The 15,566-nt window shown below is 40.4% G+C and overlaps 1 protein-coding gene across 1 annotated transcript; it reads right to left on the bottom strand.

Annotated features, from left to right (window-relative positions):
• Window positions 1–3,887: 3,887 nt before the first annotated feature.
• Window positions 3,888–15,308, bottom strand: LOC113018281 (platelet-derived growth factor subunit A-like). The gene is made up of 6 exons (XM_026161338.1): window positions 15,179–15,308; window positions 14,747–14,843; window positions 10,931–11,038; window positions 10,560–10,753; window positions 5,090–5,216; window positions 3,888–4,512 (listed from the first exon to the last, which is right to left on the bottom strand). Exons 1-6 carry the CDS (start codon window positions 15,239–15,241, stop codon window positions 4,502–4,504), a joined length of 600 nt encoding a protein of 199 aa, XP_026017123.1. The 5' UTR covers window positions 15,242–15,308; the 3' UTR covers window positions 3,888–4,501.
• Window positions 15,309–15,566: the final 258 nt, after the last annotated feature.

Below are 15,566 nucleotides of genomic sequence, written 5' to 3'. Positions count from 1 at the left end.
GTCTCGAGCCACCACACGTCTGCCTATTTTGATTTCAAGCAGCCATCCTTTGAACAGTAGTTCTTCAGGCTTACTAAAAGGTTTTCCAAGGTTTCTTTAAACACTGTCTGCTTTCTCAATTATTTTAATTCCAATGCTTCTACCTGACCATTTTCAGAGAATCATTCAAGCATAAAAAAGGCACTTAACTCAAGCATTGTGTCTACACATCACAGACAATGTAGCAAAGAACCAATTCGAAATTGTATCTTTAGACATTTTTTACAAGCAGCATGTTGCAAAAACACATAATTTGTTACCAGGTTCTACAGTTTATTGTAAAATGTCAATCATATATATTTAATCTCTGTAATATTCTTCATATTTACAGTTGAGCTCTTTACGTTTAGAGAGCTAATTTCTTCTATTAATATAAGTTTATACAATATGTAATATATTGTATTATTTTAGTTCAGTCTGTTGCTATTTTTATTATCTATGCTACAGAGGAAACATATCAACAGGCATTCAACAGTATTTTTGTACCAACAAGGGGATTCCCAGTGAACATTTAGCTAAAATCTTTGTATATCCTACCATGGTGTTCAGTGTGTCCTTAAAAAAGTTGAGGCTGGAGGCTCTGTCACAGTTTGGAGCTGCATTTCAGTCAGTGGTGTTGGGGATCTTGTCAAAACTGATGGTATTATGAAAACAGACGAGTACCTTCAGCTGCTGATCCACCACACAATCTCCTCTGGAAAGCACCTGACAGGCAATCATTGTTCACTATGGCAATGATCCCAAACACAGTAAAACCTGGATACGGATCATCTTAACAGAACAGAACAGAACAAAAGATGACGATCATCCTTTAAGAAGTCTGAAGTATTCCTGAAGACTTTTTAAAGACATGAGAGTTCAAGCTGGGTTGGAGATTGAAAGTAGCCAGACTCCCAAGCAATTTAGTATTGAACAAACTCTATTTTTAAATGCTGTAAGTGTGCACATTTTAATTAAATCACTGCATTTATTTCTCTAACAAAACAAAGGAATTTTTCAAGACTTGCACAGTACTGTATGCACAATGTTGTAATGGTGAATGCTCATATTAAAAGGGACACAAATTTCAAATAGTGAGGTCTGCAAGTGTCTGAGTAATCCCTGCAGGGCAAACACTCAGTTTCACAGTTTGTTTTTTGTTTTTTTTGTTCCTAGATCTTTCATATTTCTAGCTGTGGGCTTCTGTGGCCACTGAATCCAAAGAAAGTTGAGTTAAAGGGAGGGGAGACTGAAAGGAAGATTAGCTAAAACAACTTGTTTTAGACAGAAGAGGAAGCGAAAGACTGTACCAAAGACCACGATGAGATAAAAAGGGATTATTTCAAACTGTGAATCAAGCAAAGCTACTCTAGATCAGTCCGAGAGCATAGATATTGCCCCGATATTAGTAGGATTAGAGAATGTGTATTCCCCAAAATGTTAAACTAATTATTTAACTTGTTTTTAAATAAAAGAGACCAGAGGACAGCAATAGTAAAGGCCCTGGAGGTGTTTTACCTAAACCTGCTGACCTTAATCAGGTATACTTCTAGCATCTTAATGCCAACGTATAGGAATACGGAGGTTTGGTAATCTGATCTGGGATCTGTAGTAGGACAGGGGGAGCTGGACTTCCACGAGCTTATATCAGGTTGTACTTGAACTACAGAGAGTTCAGCATTTTAGCTAGCCTGTTGTTAATCTGCTTAACTGAGCTTTAGAGAGATGGAGTTTCTCTCTCTGTTTCACACACACAAACCCAGTTTTATCCCATCTCACACGCAAAGGTGCACTTACTCTGTTTTACTCTCTCTTTCTCACACACACACACACACACACACACACACACACACACACACACACACACACACACACGATCCCTGTATTCCATCCTGTTTTCATTTCCGCCCTCTCACCTTTCAAACCTTGTTACACAGTCTTAACCCATCTGTTTCCTCTCTCTTTCTTTGTTCTCTCTCACACAAACAACTGTGCTTCATGTGCACACGATACTTTCTGTTTTATGCATTAACGTCTTGGATATGGAGTTCGGGTCCTGAGAACACAGCAGATGAAACTGCAGCATGCGTGTGATTCTCCTGCTGCAGATTTGAAAGATTGAAGCTAAAAACCAACCTTTTTTTTCTTCCTTTTTTACGTTTTCAAACAGCATCGTCTTTGTGCAGCTCGCACAGAACCACTCAATTATGAAATTTACGTATTTATAACAGCGGCCCACTCTGGTTACACTATTGGCCAATGTCTACACATGGTTTACGCCAGCTTCTCCAAGAGCAATATACCAGCAAAGTGAGTTACACAAAGTGACCCCAAGCTTGCATGAAGTCACTCGTCTGTCTGCTTCTTCTGCCTTTTCCCCACCTCAGCCGGCAAACATTTGTTTTGCATGTTTGAAATGTAAATGTAGCTGATGAAGCATGTCATAATAAGTGTTTCATGTCTGAAACACAAAGAGCTGTTTGAGGTGGATGCAGGCTGTGTGGTTTGCGGGGTGCCAGCAGGAGCTGGAACGGCCCCGCGAGCACACAGTTCGGCTCTGTGCTGCAGGTTCAAGAAAGGAAAAACACCAAGTCTTCACCACACGGCATAACACACTCCAGTCTCTATTTTTTGCTGTTTAGTTGTGACATAAGGCAGCTGTGGTTCCTGTTAATATGTGATAGCTTTAGCCAAAGCGATGATGGAGACTGTAGACATTTCATGTGCTGCAGAAGACTGTGAGCTGCAGCTACAAGCTCCAGAGAAAAAAGATTACATGTGAACCTTTATTCTCAACGATATCACACATATGTGTCCAAGTTAAAGACACTCAAGCTAGTTTTGACTGCTGATTAAACATTTACTGTACAGCATTAACCCCCTAATGATCATCTGCAGACAAAGGTCATATTATCATGAAGCAGGGTAGCTAAGAAATCCACAATGTGCAAATTTACTGCACTCAATGTGACATCTTCCAGAAACACAGCATATGCCCATATAGTTTTGTGAGCATGTCTGGAGTCACTGCAGCCACTGAAAGCAATTTAAAATCAGTTGATTCCTTTTGATATACCTTGTAAATACCAAATGCTAGTACTCTACATACTAATAAAGTACTAAATATAATTTTATAATCATAATTATATATAATATTTGTAATTAATCCCACTGAAATCGAGTTTGGCTCTTTCTTTCTTCCTTTGAGGATAACAAAATTTATACATTTGTGGCCTGAATATGTTTATAGTCTACCTTCATTGTCCCACAAGATACATTTTAAATTACAGTAGATGTGAAATATGCACAATTTGAGTGACTTGAGGACAGTCCTTGGTTAAAACATGGCACCCATTCTGTTAAAATTATATAAGGTTTCCCCATGTATTGCATTTCCTTTAGGTGCATATCTAAATGAAACAGAGCTCCTTGTCAGCAGTAATGAAAGCGAATATGAAGAAAGTGGTTTGATATGAAGTCACCTTCTCCTCCTTCTGGTTTAGTGAGTCAGGAGATGAGGTCACCAATGAAAACATTTGCCTTCCCCTACGCCACTATTACTGTCATTTCTTTGACCTGTTTGAAATAACACAACTCTTTAAACAGCACAAAAAGATCACTTGTTAGCTGTTGGCTATTCCGCTCCATAATCAGCATTTTCATGCTTTTCTGTTTTCTAGTCTCACTTTTGCCAAGGTTCAGTGTGTGTGTGTGTGTGTGTGTGTGTGTGTGTGTGTGTGTGTGTGTGTGTGTGTGCGCGTGTGTGTGTGTGTGTGTATGTGTGTGTGTGTGTGTGTGTGTTACTGTCCCTTCAGTCACTCTCTGACAAACCTGTTTGCTGCAAGCTGTTTTCTGACCACCACACCCAATTTGTTTTCATATAAATATTTTATTAGTATCAGTAACATGTCAGAAGGATTATTTCCCATCCATTCTTTATTTGGGTAACATATCAGAAAAAGAACTGATAAGCAATAGAAATAGAAAACGAGACGTTATAAAAATAAGAGGATATACGTGCATGTGTGTGAGTGCTTTTCTGAGGAAGAGTAAATCTTGGAGTACAAAAACTAATCCCAGTCACTGTTTCTAGAAAGGATTTTGCCCCAGTTTATAATCCGAGTCACTGAGCGGTTTATACTCTGGAGAAGGAGCAGGATACAGGCAATATGCCCTTCAACATCCTAGAACCAGAATGTCAGTTCGCTTTGTCATCGTCTCATCATTTCTCGTCTCCATCAAAAAAAAAATTGGAGTTCACTTGTGGAAGTTTGATGCTTTGCTTTTTTTTGGAAAATGGTGAGTCAGTAATCCTCCATCAAAACTCCAAAAGGTCGTGGACAAAATATGCTCCGTTAGACCTTTTCACTGTTACTTTGATGGCAGGTGTTAAAGGAGTCACAGGCAGAAGGTGCTTGTCCTTGCTTTCCATTACATCATTATCCTCAAGGTGTCCTCCACTCCTACATCTGTCTGCTGCTCTTCACCTGATGCCTGTTGCAAGAAAGGAACATGAAGATAGCTTCTTTTATTAGCATAAAGCATTAGCTTTATCTTCGACTGAATAACAACACACACACACACACACGCACACACACAAAGGACTGTTTTCTGCACCACCGCTGGACATCTAAATTGCAATTTTTTTGCTTTAAGTTCAGCTGATGTAAGCACGACCTGCAGGAAGTCAGCAAGTTCAACAGAAGTCACACATGATGACAGGATGGTTAAACTCTAAGAACCTTTGTGCACTACAACAATGTTTTTTTTAACCCCTGTTTACGTCGAGTAGGAAAGATTTTAATAATATAGAATGGGGGTCTTTGAAACATATGTTTGTGTGTGTGCACACATGTATGTGTGTGTGTGTGAGTGGATGGGTTAGTGTGTGTGAAGGGAAATGCTGCCCTGAGGGAGAATTAACTCAGGCAGGAAAAACACTGTAAATGCCTCAGATGTTATCAGTTCTGAGAGGAGCCGTAACATGTGAAGTGAGCCAGCCTAAACCCCCATGCCCACGCCCATGCACAAACACATGCACGCACACAAAGATACGCAGCTATATGCTCACCATTGTCTGTGTCTGAGTTTGGGCTGATATGGCGTTTATTGGTGCACGTGCACTCTAAGTGATCCTCCACCCTCACCTGCACCTCCCTCAGCTTTGGCCGCCTTCGCACGTACTCCACCTTCGCCACCTGAGGGGAGAGAAAGTGAGACAGAGAGAAAACTTTATTGAGAAGTGAATTAAAGCATGTTTGTTAATACTCTTTAGCATAGGCAAGCCCCCGCTAACTAGCTCACTGCATGAATTCGTACAGTCAAACTGCCAGCTTTGAAAAATAAAAGGAATACAGAAATTACATAAGTTCTGTGTAGCTATCTTGAGTGGTAGTTGTGTGCCTTTACCCAAAGTTCCCTTGCACTAAAACACATTCTAAGGCATGTTCTGCTTTTCTGTTGAGTGTGTTGGGTTAGAACGAGTTTTTCTAGTCAAAGTTAGCATCAGAAATGCTAACTTGCACCTTGCACCAGATGCACCTTGCTAGCCAAACTAGCTGTCTAGTACTAGTGCTAGGTACTAACTTAATCAAATTTATAAGCTGAGTAGATTAAGTTTTTAAAGAATAGGAAACACAATGAACTGACTACTGGAGAACATATCTGACATCAAAGTTTAGTCTCAGTTTTTTTGTAAATTAGCATAGCTATTGCCATCCAGTGGATTTTTAAGATCACATTTATAAGGTTTTTGTTTAAAACTAGTCTGCCAGAAATATTCAATAGAAAACATGACAAAGAGTTTCTCAAACAGCTAATGGAGGTGGTCATTAGCTACAGCTGAGAATCTCCCAGTGTATGGGCCTCAAGTTGGGTTTTTTTGAATGTAGCTGTGTAAACATCAAATATCTGCTCGGTTTATCAAGATATCGCATATTTGCAAAAGTGCTTCGACGTTTTCGGAGACGTCTGCTAGTCACCAGCTCGATAGCTAGCTGGGAGCTCGAGGTTCACTGAAGCCGCCGAGAATGGCACAACTCCCGGCACATCATTTTCAGATCACCGCGGATTTTTGCTACTCAGGTTAAACGTAATATATAAGTCACTTAGACAACCTAAAAATGTTCTTGTTGGGCTTTTTTCAGTGTTTTGTTTGTTTGTGAGTAAATCGGTTTGGCTGAGATTAAAGTTATTAGATTAGATAAAATAAAACTTTATTAATCCCCCTGGTGGGTTCCTCCTTGGTTTTGACTAAACGTCAAACAGAAAACTGATTAAACAGGAGTATGACACGGTCGAGAATTTACGCCAGTGTCCTGTTATATATTAGATAGCAAGGAGAAGACGGCTGAGTTTATTAAACTCCAACGTGACAGCGGTGACGCTAATCAGAAGGCTAGACCGTCCAATTTCCCCAGCCGTTTACTTCCGGCCTACACGCACTTCTGAGGACCTGGCCCGCGTAGACCGCGAAGGCCGGCCCATGAATTTGGACATGACCAGCCCATGAATTTGGACATGACTAGTGAGTGATTCGTTCGTTCTATGATTCATTACAGGAAGGGAGGGGGTGAGTGAGTCCTGAGTGATTCGCTTACGCTACAATTCAGCACAGGAAGGGAGGGGGTGAGTAGCTAAAATGTGCTGTTAGCATGTTAGCAGAGCGATGCTACTGTGAACCAAGGAGCTATTGTCTTGATGTGAGCTTCTACTCAGGGTTTTTTCTTCCAGTTCAGAGCAGAAATGTTTTCGTTAAGAAACTGGCTGTTGTTTTTTTCCCCCACGATTTTAATTATAAGCTACATATATTTCTACTAAGGAAATTAGTTTGCTAACAGCAATAGGGATGAGTTAGTGAGTCAATTGGGCTTGTGAATCATGATTCATGAGTCAGTAAAGTGATTCTCGAGTATTGAACGTGAACATGATTCGCGCATCACTATTTTGGACAAGTGTGGATGTTATGTTTGTATCTCTTTTTTGGTAAATGTTTGACTAGACCACCATCATTAAAATTTCACTTTTTATTGTAAACTTATCTCCTGTTTCCTCCACTTTCTGTCCTCTTTACCTCAACAATCTAACATAATTTTGTTCATTAAATTGATGTAGACTCTATTATTTGAAGCTATTGTAAATTTCATCATGTACTAAACTTCTGCAAAATCGAATCATGATTAAATTTATGTTTGCAACAATATAGGTTTGTTGATCCCAAAAACTACCTAACGATAGTGCTATTTAAGTTAGAATGAGACAGGTTATGTATGATACAGGTGCTACAGATAAAATGCTTTCTTGTACTTGTGAAAGCACACAGGTGTGTGTAATCTCGTTTGGAAGAATGAATGGAACACTGATAGGAGGTTTGATTTCACTTACACTAAGTGAGGCATATGCTGTTTTGTGTCACATTTGACATCAACACTAGCGCCCCGAGCCTAGCTACTCATGTAGCAATGGGTCTTTCTAGTTCATGAACAAATACACACCCAACATACTTTTATCTTACATAAACAATAAAAGAACCACAGAAGCACAGTAAATGCGTAATGCTAACATCCTTGTTAGCAAGCCAAGTCTGCACTTTGGCAGGTCCAATTGCACAACCATCTTTGCTTCAAGTCTTAACAGACTCTGAAATAGCAGAGCTAAGACTTTGAAAAAACAAAAACCCACAAGAAGGTTCAGCTGAGGTGAGCAGCTGTGCAGCTAAACAGCACATATGACATTGACTAGACCTTGACAATATGCTAGAAGGGGTGAGCCATCACTTCAAATAGTCGAGGTCTGCTATAATTGTTATATATATGAGTAGTTAGATTAGATTAGATCAACTATTAAATTAATAGTTCTTTCCTGCAGACTTACACTACAGTTGCTGCTGTAGTTCTAGTAAGAAAAATCGATGTTTTTTGTAGGCAACTTGGCAGTTGTTATGCATTCAGTCAGTCTACTGATGTAGTTCTTCCAAACCTGTGAACGTTAGCTAGGTGACAAAGCAGAGGCTTCAAGTGGAAACTTTACATGGCAGTGAGTGATCTCACAATGATGATATCCATCTTTTATATACAGTCTATTCTCAAAAAACAAGTAAACATCATTTCAAGACAGCAGCTTTTAAAAGGGCATTACAGATTGACTTCCAGCCTGCTGTAGTCTTCATATATATATATCAGTACTGAGGCTCTTTCTTTGTTTTCTCACATATGGACACACCCCCTAAACCTTCACCCTGCCATCTTCCCTTTAGCTTTAAGTGAGTGCAGTTGTAGTCGTGACCGTTTACCCTCTAAGCACTGAATCTCAGCACATGCGAGTGACTTTATTTTTGATTTCCTCTGTGAGCAGACAAAGGATGAGCCCTTTCATCTCAGATTGGGTTTCAGCAGGCCAAAGCACAGAGTATCAAACCGCCCTCCCCTCCTGTTTTATTCACGTTTTCCCTCTTGACCTCTGGCAGCACACTCTTACACGTCTTTCCCTCTCACCCCAGATTATCAGTCAAACATCAACCAATCAACCTGTGAAATTAATATTTCATGTTCATATTATTAAAGTAACTATTAACATCAACATCATCAGCACAGTTTAAAAGTACAATAAATGCACTTCCTGTGTGCCAAACACACACACAGACACACACTCCTTGGGTCAGCTCCCACTTGGACTCTTGTGACTGTGAACCATTTGGGGTTTACTGAGTCTTATTTCCAGCTCTGGATGAGATCAAAGGGAAGCTATTATGTTCATGTGCTACCTCACTGCCAGATTTTCAGTCACTGGCACACACACGAACGCACACACACGCACACACACGCACACACACGCACACACACACACACACACACACACAATGGTTAAGCTGGGGAGAGTAATTGTTTTTGGCAGGTGTAGAGTGTATACCTCCAGTAAGTGGCTGCGTATTTACACATTCTGTGCCATTATTCGTTTTCTACACTTTCCGGGTCAGTGCCAGTAAAAGACAAGGAACAGAAGCCTTTTGCTAAATGTTTACACAGAATATATCCCTTAAACTAATTTGAACCACTTCTATTGTCACAGGATATCCCTGTGGAAGAAAACTCTTGTCTCTGGCTACTGTATGTGTCAGACACCAAACAATAATGGATTGCATTTATATAGCGCTTTTCGGGACCCTCAAAGCGCTTTACAATACCACTATTCATTCACTCTCACACACTGGTTAAGTCAAGCTACAGTTGTAGCCACAGCTGCCCTGGGGCAGACTGACAGAGGCGAGGCTGCCATATTGCGCCATCAGCCCCTCTGGCCAATACCAGTAGGCAGTAGGTGAAGTGTCTTGCCCAAGGACACAACGACCGAGACTGTCTGAGCCTGTCCGAGCCGGGGCTCAAACCGGCAACCTTCCGATTACAAGACAAACACCCAACTCTTGAGCCACAATCGCCCCAAAGAACAGTCTTAGTCCTCTGTGACTTTGTCCTCTTCCTCATAATGAAAGTTGAAGGTGACATATAAGAAGATACAGCATGCACTGAGACAGACAAGTGCACTAGAGAAATGTAATAATAGGTTTTTGAAATTCATGACATCCTTGTGAAAGAAATGAAATAAAAATTGTGCCAAAGTGCATGAAAAACAAACTTTGTGCGAGTGCCAAAGCTCTTGGCCACAATTTTGCACTTCATATGCAGTTAGTCTCTATTAAGGGACTCTAATTTAAACAAAGAAAAACAACAGATAAATGGCAGATTACTTAGACATGATAAAAAGACTGTTTCTACTAAATACAACAAAGCCTTTTCCGGATGCTTCTTCCTAACTTTAACTCGTCAGTTTCACATCTTATGGGAAGTCTCTCAGTTGCCTGGCTTCAATAGGAAATGGTTTATGACAAACTTGGAAATACAAAATTTGTGGTATTTGGTAATGGCTCTTCCACTCCGGGGTGTACCCGGCTCCAGCCTGGCCTGGCTCCAGCTCCATAAACATATCTACAGTTCAGAAAATGTTAAATAACACTATGGTTACACACAGTTTTGGTTTATGGCAATTATATTCATTTTCTTTGATTCTTAAGAAAAAGTTTAAAGTGATGGCAATGAGTAAAGATTAAAATGAAATTAATTTATTAATGAATTAATGATGGATATCAAAAATTGAAGCAGTGCAAGTGTGCACGTACAGTGTTGATATAAAGTCTTATTCTTTCCTTTGACCGAATTATGTCTTTGACAGCACAAAGTTATTAGTTATATTTGTTTTATATGTGAATGTATGCATGTGTTTTCATTACCTAACAGGTTTCTGTTGGAAGGAATGTTTGAAGCAGAAAGAAACAATTACAAAGCTAACCCTGCATGCCGGGGTCTAGCTGTGCTCATCAGTGCAGTGTAGTGTCGACCTGTGCTACCTGGTAACCTCCAAGACTCCCTATATGCAAATCTTTACCTCTTCCAAATGTGATGTGAAAACAAAGCTTCTTTTGAACACAAAAGAGTCTGAAACAGACACACATGTGGTCACATGTATAGAGAGAAGCAACAGAAAGCTACCTTAACAGTGCGGTAGTGTTTGCGAGCCGCCTGGCACCTCATGTTGCTGGTGTTGCAGCAGCCGGTGCAGCGTTTCACCTCGACACAGGGAGGCCAGATGATGAAGTTGGCCGATGTGGGATCCACCTGGCTCCTGGGAATTTCATAAATTGCTGTCCGAACTTTGCACACTGCTGGCAAGGCCTCTTCTACCACTGCAGGTGAACAAACATGGCTGATCAAACCTGCATCAATGGTTCACTTTTTATACAAATACTAGTATTTCCTATTAACGTTATACAATATAGAATTTTTGGAAACTACAAAAGAATAGTTAGATAACCAGTGGACCTGAGGCTCAAGCTGACTACATGTGTGTGTGTGTTTCTCACCAGTGCTCCTCCTGTGTCTGGTATGTGTGTGTGCTCTCTTTAGGTCGGGGAAGCTGTGAGAGAAGTCCTTGTGGTAGCTGTGTTTGGTCTCCTCGATCACCTCGTTCTCTGAACAGAGACAAAATAACACAAGCATACTGAGACAATACACACTCTAAATGTTAACAACAAAGATCCTTGTGTCAAAAACACAGACACATACTAACGCACTATTGTGGATAACATGCATGCATAAAGTTCATTTTCTGAGAAGCACAAATGTTCTCTTGTGTGATATTGGATATTTTTTATTTTGCTCATTTCCAGCTCCACATTTCCATCCTTGGACACTACTGGACTAACGTTGCATGATTCAGAATTAAAAATAATACCTATTTATTGTAATCTTGGGCCATGATGCATCACTTCAGTTGATCCTGGCTCTTTGGACATCAGAAGTTGTCCCTTAAGTTTCATGAAATCTTACGCACCACATTGTTGGCCGAGCCAAAATAGAAAATATTTGTAATTTATCCTCATGGGACCATGAATCTCCTTATCAAGATAACTTGACAGCTGACTGACCAAAATACAAAAGAAGGAAAAGTGGTGGCATGTTTACATGCTACAGCAAGCTGCTCATTACAGATATCTTTATCAAGTGTCTCCTGATCAGAGAAGCAGTTTAACCAGGTTATTCTGAGTTATGATGTCAGTGAGCTACTGAGTTCTCTGCATGTACACGAGCCCCAAATGAAACTGTTTCAGTGCCTATTCCAGGTACATTTGAATGTAATCCAGACACACAGACACACAGCAAAGATTTTGTTAAGTTGGAAATGACATCACATTGCAAGCAAACTTGAACTTTCTAAGTAGCTTCTTTGTGAATTTTGAGATTTATTTGCTGTTATGTGACTTTAATGCACTTTTTTTGCTTCTATTACTGGTTAGATGTACAGTGGAGAAAGCAATTATTTGATTCCCTGCTGAATTTTTATGTTTGCTCACTTACAAAGAAATTTGATAGTAGACAGAATATCAACTAAAAATCCAGAAAAATAATTACATTAAACTTATAAACTGAGGCGTTGATGAAAGATGTAACCAGAATCTGATTGGATGAACAGAAATGCTTTGTATGAGCCAAAGAACACCATCCCCACATCAAGCACAAAGGTGGAAATGTTATGTTTTGGGCAGCGCATTGAGAGGCCAAAAGACAGGAAAAATCTTGGACTACAACCTTCTTCCATCAGCCAGAACACTGAAGATGGGTCATCGATGGGTCTTCTGGCATGACAATGACCCAAAATATACCACAGAGGCAAGAAAGGAGTGGATAAAGAAGAAACACATTAATGTGTGGAATGGCCTAGCCCACAGGTGTCGAACTCCAGGTCTCAAGGGCCGGTGTCCTGCAGGTTTTAGATGTATCCTCGATCCAACACAGCTGATTTAAAAGGCTAAATGACCTCCTCAACATGTCTTGAAGTTCTCCAGAGGCCTGGCAAAGAGCTAATCATTTGATTCAGGTGTGTTGACCCAGGGTGATATCTAAAACCTGCAGGACACCGGCTCTCGAGGCCTGGAGTTCAACACCCCTGGGCCCTAGCCAGTCTCCAGACCTCAGATCAATAGGAAATCTGTGGAGGAAGCTGAAACCTTGAGTTACCAAGCACCAGTCACGAATGGTTTCATGAAGAGGAGGGACCCAGAGTTATTCCTACAAACACAGAAACATCTTCTATCTACAATTAATCTTGGAAACTCTGCCACTCATTGACACTTGGCCATAAATTGTATTTGTCAGTTCAGTTTGGTTTGGTGGTAGTAATGTGTGGTAGTGAGCTTAGTTTAATCTTTTATTTATTTATTTTTCTGTGCAAGGTTTTGGCAGGTTGTGACAATACTACACCTGAGATTAGACAAACATCCAGTTTACGGAAACTTTCCTAAAGTGGATAATATTCTTTAGTTAATAACTGATGATTTATGGCATAAAGATTTATATTAGCCAATCTTGCCCTCAAGGCTTAGTTTTAAATCTTAGCTTTGTGTGTGTGTGCCTTCTAGAGATGTATCCACAGTTTTTCGCAGATTCTTCAAGCCATTCAGTACTTCCAAACCACAGGATACCCACAGACATGTTTAAAGCCAATAAATTCTGAGCAAAGATTGTGTGTGCAGTGTGGATTTGTGTAGATTTGTGTGTCTGTGTGGGTGGAAAAAGGGAGCAAGGTTCCAGGAAATCAGAGTAAATGATGTCTAGGCAGGACTCTTTTAATTTGATCCTGAATACCAAGCCTGATGCTTCTTTTGGTCACCGTGTAGATGTCTGCGTGCGCTCCTCATTCTTGAGGCCATATGTGCATGCAAACAGTCACACACACACACACACACACACACACGCCTGCCTACATATACAATGTGCTTCTAAAACACAACAAAGTCCACCTTCGACATTTCCCTCTCTCTCTCTCTCTCTCTTTCTCATTCTCTCTCTCTCTCTTTCTGAGCCTGTGTGTCTCCCTCTCTCGCCCTGACATGCAGGAATTTGAGCATGAATTATACATAGCAACACAGCAGCCTTCCAGCGAGCCCTCCTCTCAAACCAATAATGGGCAGCATGACAACAGTATAATGAAGTGAGCCACTTGACCCCCACCGAGCCGGGGAGCCGTCACCCTCGACATTTGCATCTCAATGATGCCAGGATTAATGGTGGCACCACTCAGCACTGCAGACAGAAAAAAATAAAAAAAAAGTTCACGCAGCAAAAAAAAAAAAAGTTTATTTGGCTGAAATGTGGATGAGTGGATGCAATAAAGTGTGTTTTATGCCACAGTTATTTCCTCCTGTCTCACCTCACTGATTCAATCTGCTCAGATTTATTACCTGCATAATAAACACAGACATCAGTGTTTATTGAAGGCAAACGCCGGTGCTTTTTTTTTTTCTTCAAAAGTTGGAGACTGTTTATGATTGAACTGCACACAAAGCCTTCTTTTTTGTGATCTCAGCTACACAGTCAGCTGCTAGCAGAGCAGAAAAGATACAGATGATTTTTTTAAGAAAAACAAAAGTTGCTTCTGGTCTTTCTGAGAAACATCCAGTGGTGAGATGAGAAGACAAAGAATCTTGAACCAGATGCAACTAATTCCTCAAGTCAGAGTCTTTCAAGGCACTGACAGGGAGGGAAGCAGCCGTGACTATCACATTTAAGCTCCCTGTGCCTGATGTTTATCTGTTACTCAGTCAAGTTAAGGCCTGCTTGGATCTTTGTATGACTAAAGGTACATCATTTTTCAATGACATGCTAAAATAAGACAAACATGTGCATTGCTCCTAATTTCAGAAGTAGATTAAAGATAGATTAAAAAAATCACAAGTGTTGATCTGGTGCAAAGAAATATGAGTTTCTACAGTAACTTCCTGTGACTTTTCAAATTTCATTAAAAAAATTGTAGCCTACTATTTAGCTTTAAATGCTACAGAGGTTTGGCCCCAAGTTATGTCTGCTGCCACTTGGTGCATGAAACCCTGACACTGATCACAAGCACAAACGTGATGTAGCCTTGTGCAGTGCTCTTAGAGTTAAAAATTACTTCCCTGAAGAGATTAAAATTGCATACTTGGCATTATGTTTCACATCACTTTAAAAAACACGTCTGATCTTATCTGCACCATGTTTATTTATTTCTTCATATATTTTATTAAAAATCTGTCACAGGCATCACATGAACAGATTTTTCTATGAATAACCCCATTTTTCTGTAAGGATCATTAATCCAGCTTGTGGCTGTGGGAGACTTGTATTATAATGAAGTGCTTTACCTACGGAGTCTATCTCTAGCAGCCGCTGGAGGTCGCTGATGCTGCGGATCTCGCTGCGAGAGAGCCGCTCCAGAAGCTCCTGAGGGAGAGGAGACTCCTGTGGGAATGAAGGGGGTGGGTTTATTGGGGGTGGGAACACATAGTTGGTGCGTAAATCACGATCACGCAAACGTTACTTATCTGCAGCTGGCTTTCAAGCTGACTCGGTGGCGGGTTTTCAAAATGTATCAAACAGGTAACTGTGCGTAAGATTAATGCTCGTGTGTAATTACGCAAATAAACTAGATTTCATCTTTTGTATTCAGTACGTTAACCTTCAGGACTGAGTCTCTGTGAGTTCTATTACTTGTTTACAAGCTAAATAGCTGCGAGTAAAAATATCACAACACGCAGCAGAAAAGATTAAACACAGAGTGTTTTGATTCAGCTCACCTGAGCAACGGTGCGTAACACGCAGAGGTAGCCGGCAAGGATGTGGTAGACTGCGGCTCTCATCTCCTCTCAGATCCACTGCATAGGCACCAGAATAGGTCGAAAATCCACCGAAGGAGCCGGGCTGTCGCTCCCTGCTCTCATCATCCCTCGGGAGGACAGAATACCTCCTCAGTTTTAATGAAAAAGCTGCGAAATCCCGAATGAAATAAAAAGGATTGAAGCAAACTTCTGCTTGTTCTGCACGCGGTGTAAGTCACTGCCAAAGAGATTTAAGGGATTATTTTTTAAGTGACCGCGAAAAATGAGAGTCCAAGTTTTAAAAAGATAAAACAAAATAAAAAAGTACAAATCTTAGGATCCCACCGATATTCGTCCACAGGTCCGA

Source organism: Astatotilapia calliptera, unplaced genomic scaffold, assembly GCF_900246225.1.
Source record: "Astatotilapia calliptera unplaced genomic scaffold, fAstCal1.2 U_scaffold_53, whole genome shotgun sequence".
Classification (NCBI taxonomy): domain Eukaryota; kingdom Metazoa; phylum Chordata; class Actinopteri; order Cichliformes; family Cichlidae; genus Astatotilapia; species Astatotilapia calliptera.
The sequence above is the reverse complement of the archived record's forward strand: the minus strand, read 5'-3'. Positions and strand labels throughout refer to the sequence as shown.

Bases quoted from the DNA above. Each gene is read 5' to 3' on its own strand.
- LOC113018281 (XM_026161338.1), bottom strand. From the start codon at position 15,241: ATGAGAGCCGCAGTCTACCACATCCTTGCCGGCTACCTCTGCGTGTTA. The intron at 14,844-15,178 runs GTGAGCTGAATC...TCATTCCCACAG, and splicing joins TGTTACGCACCGTTGCTCAG to GAGTCTCCTCTCCCTCAGGA. The intron at 10,754-10,930 runs GTGAGAAACACA...GTTCACCTGCAG, and splicing joins CAGACACAGGAGGAGCACTG to TGGTAGAAGAGGCCTTGCCA.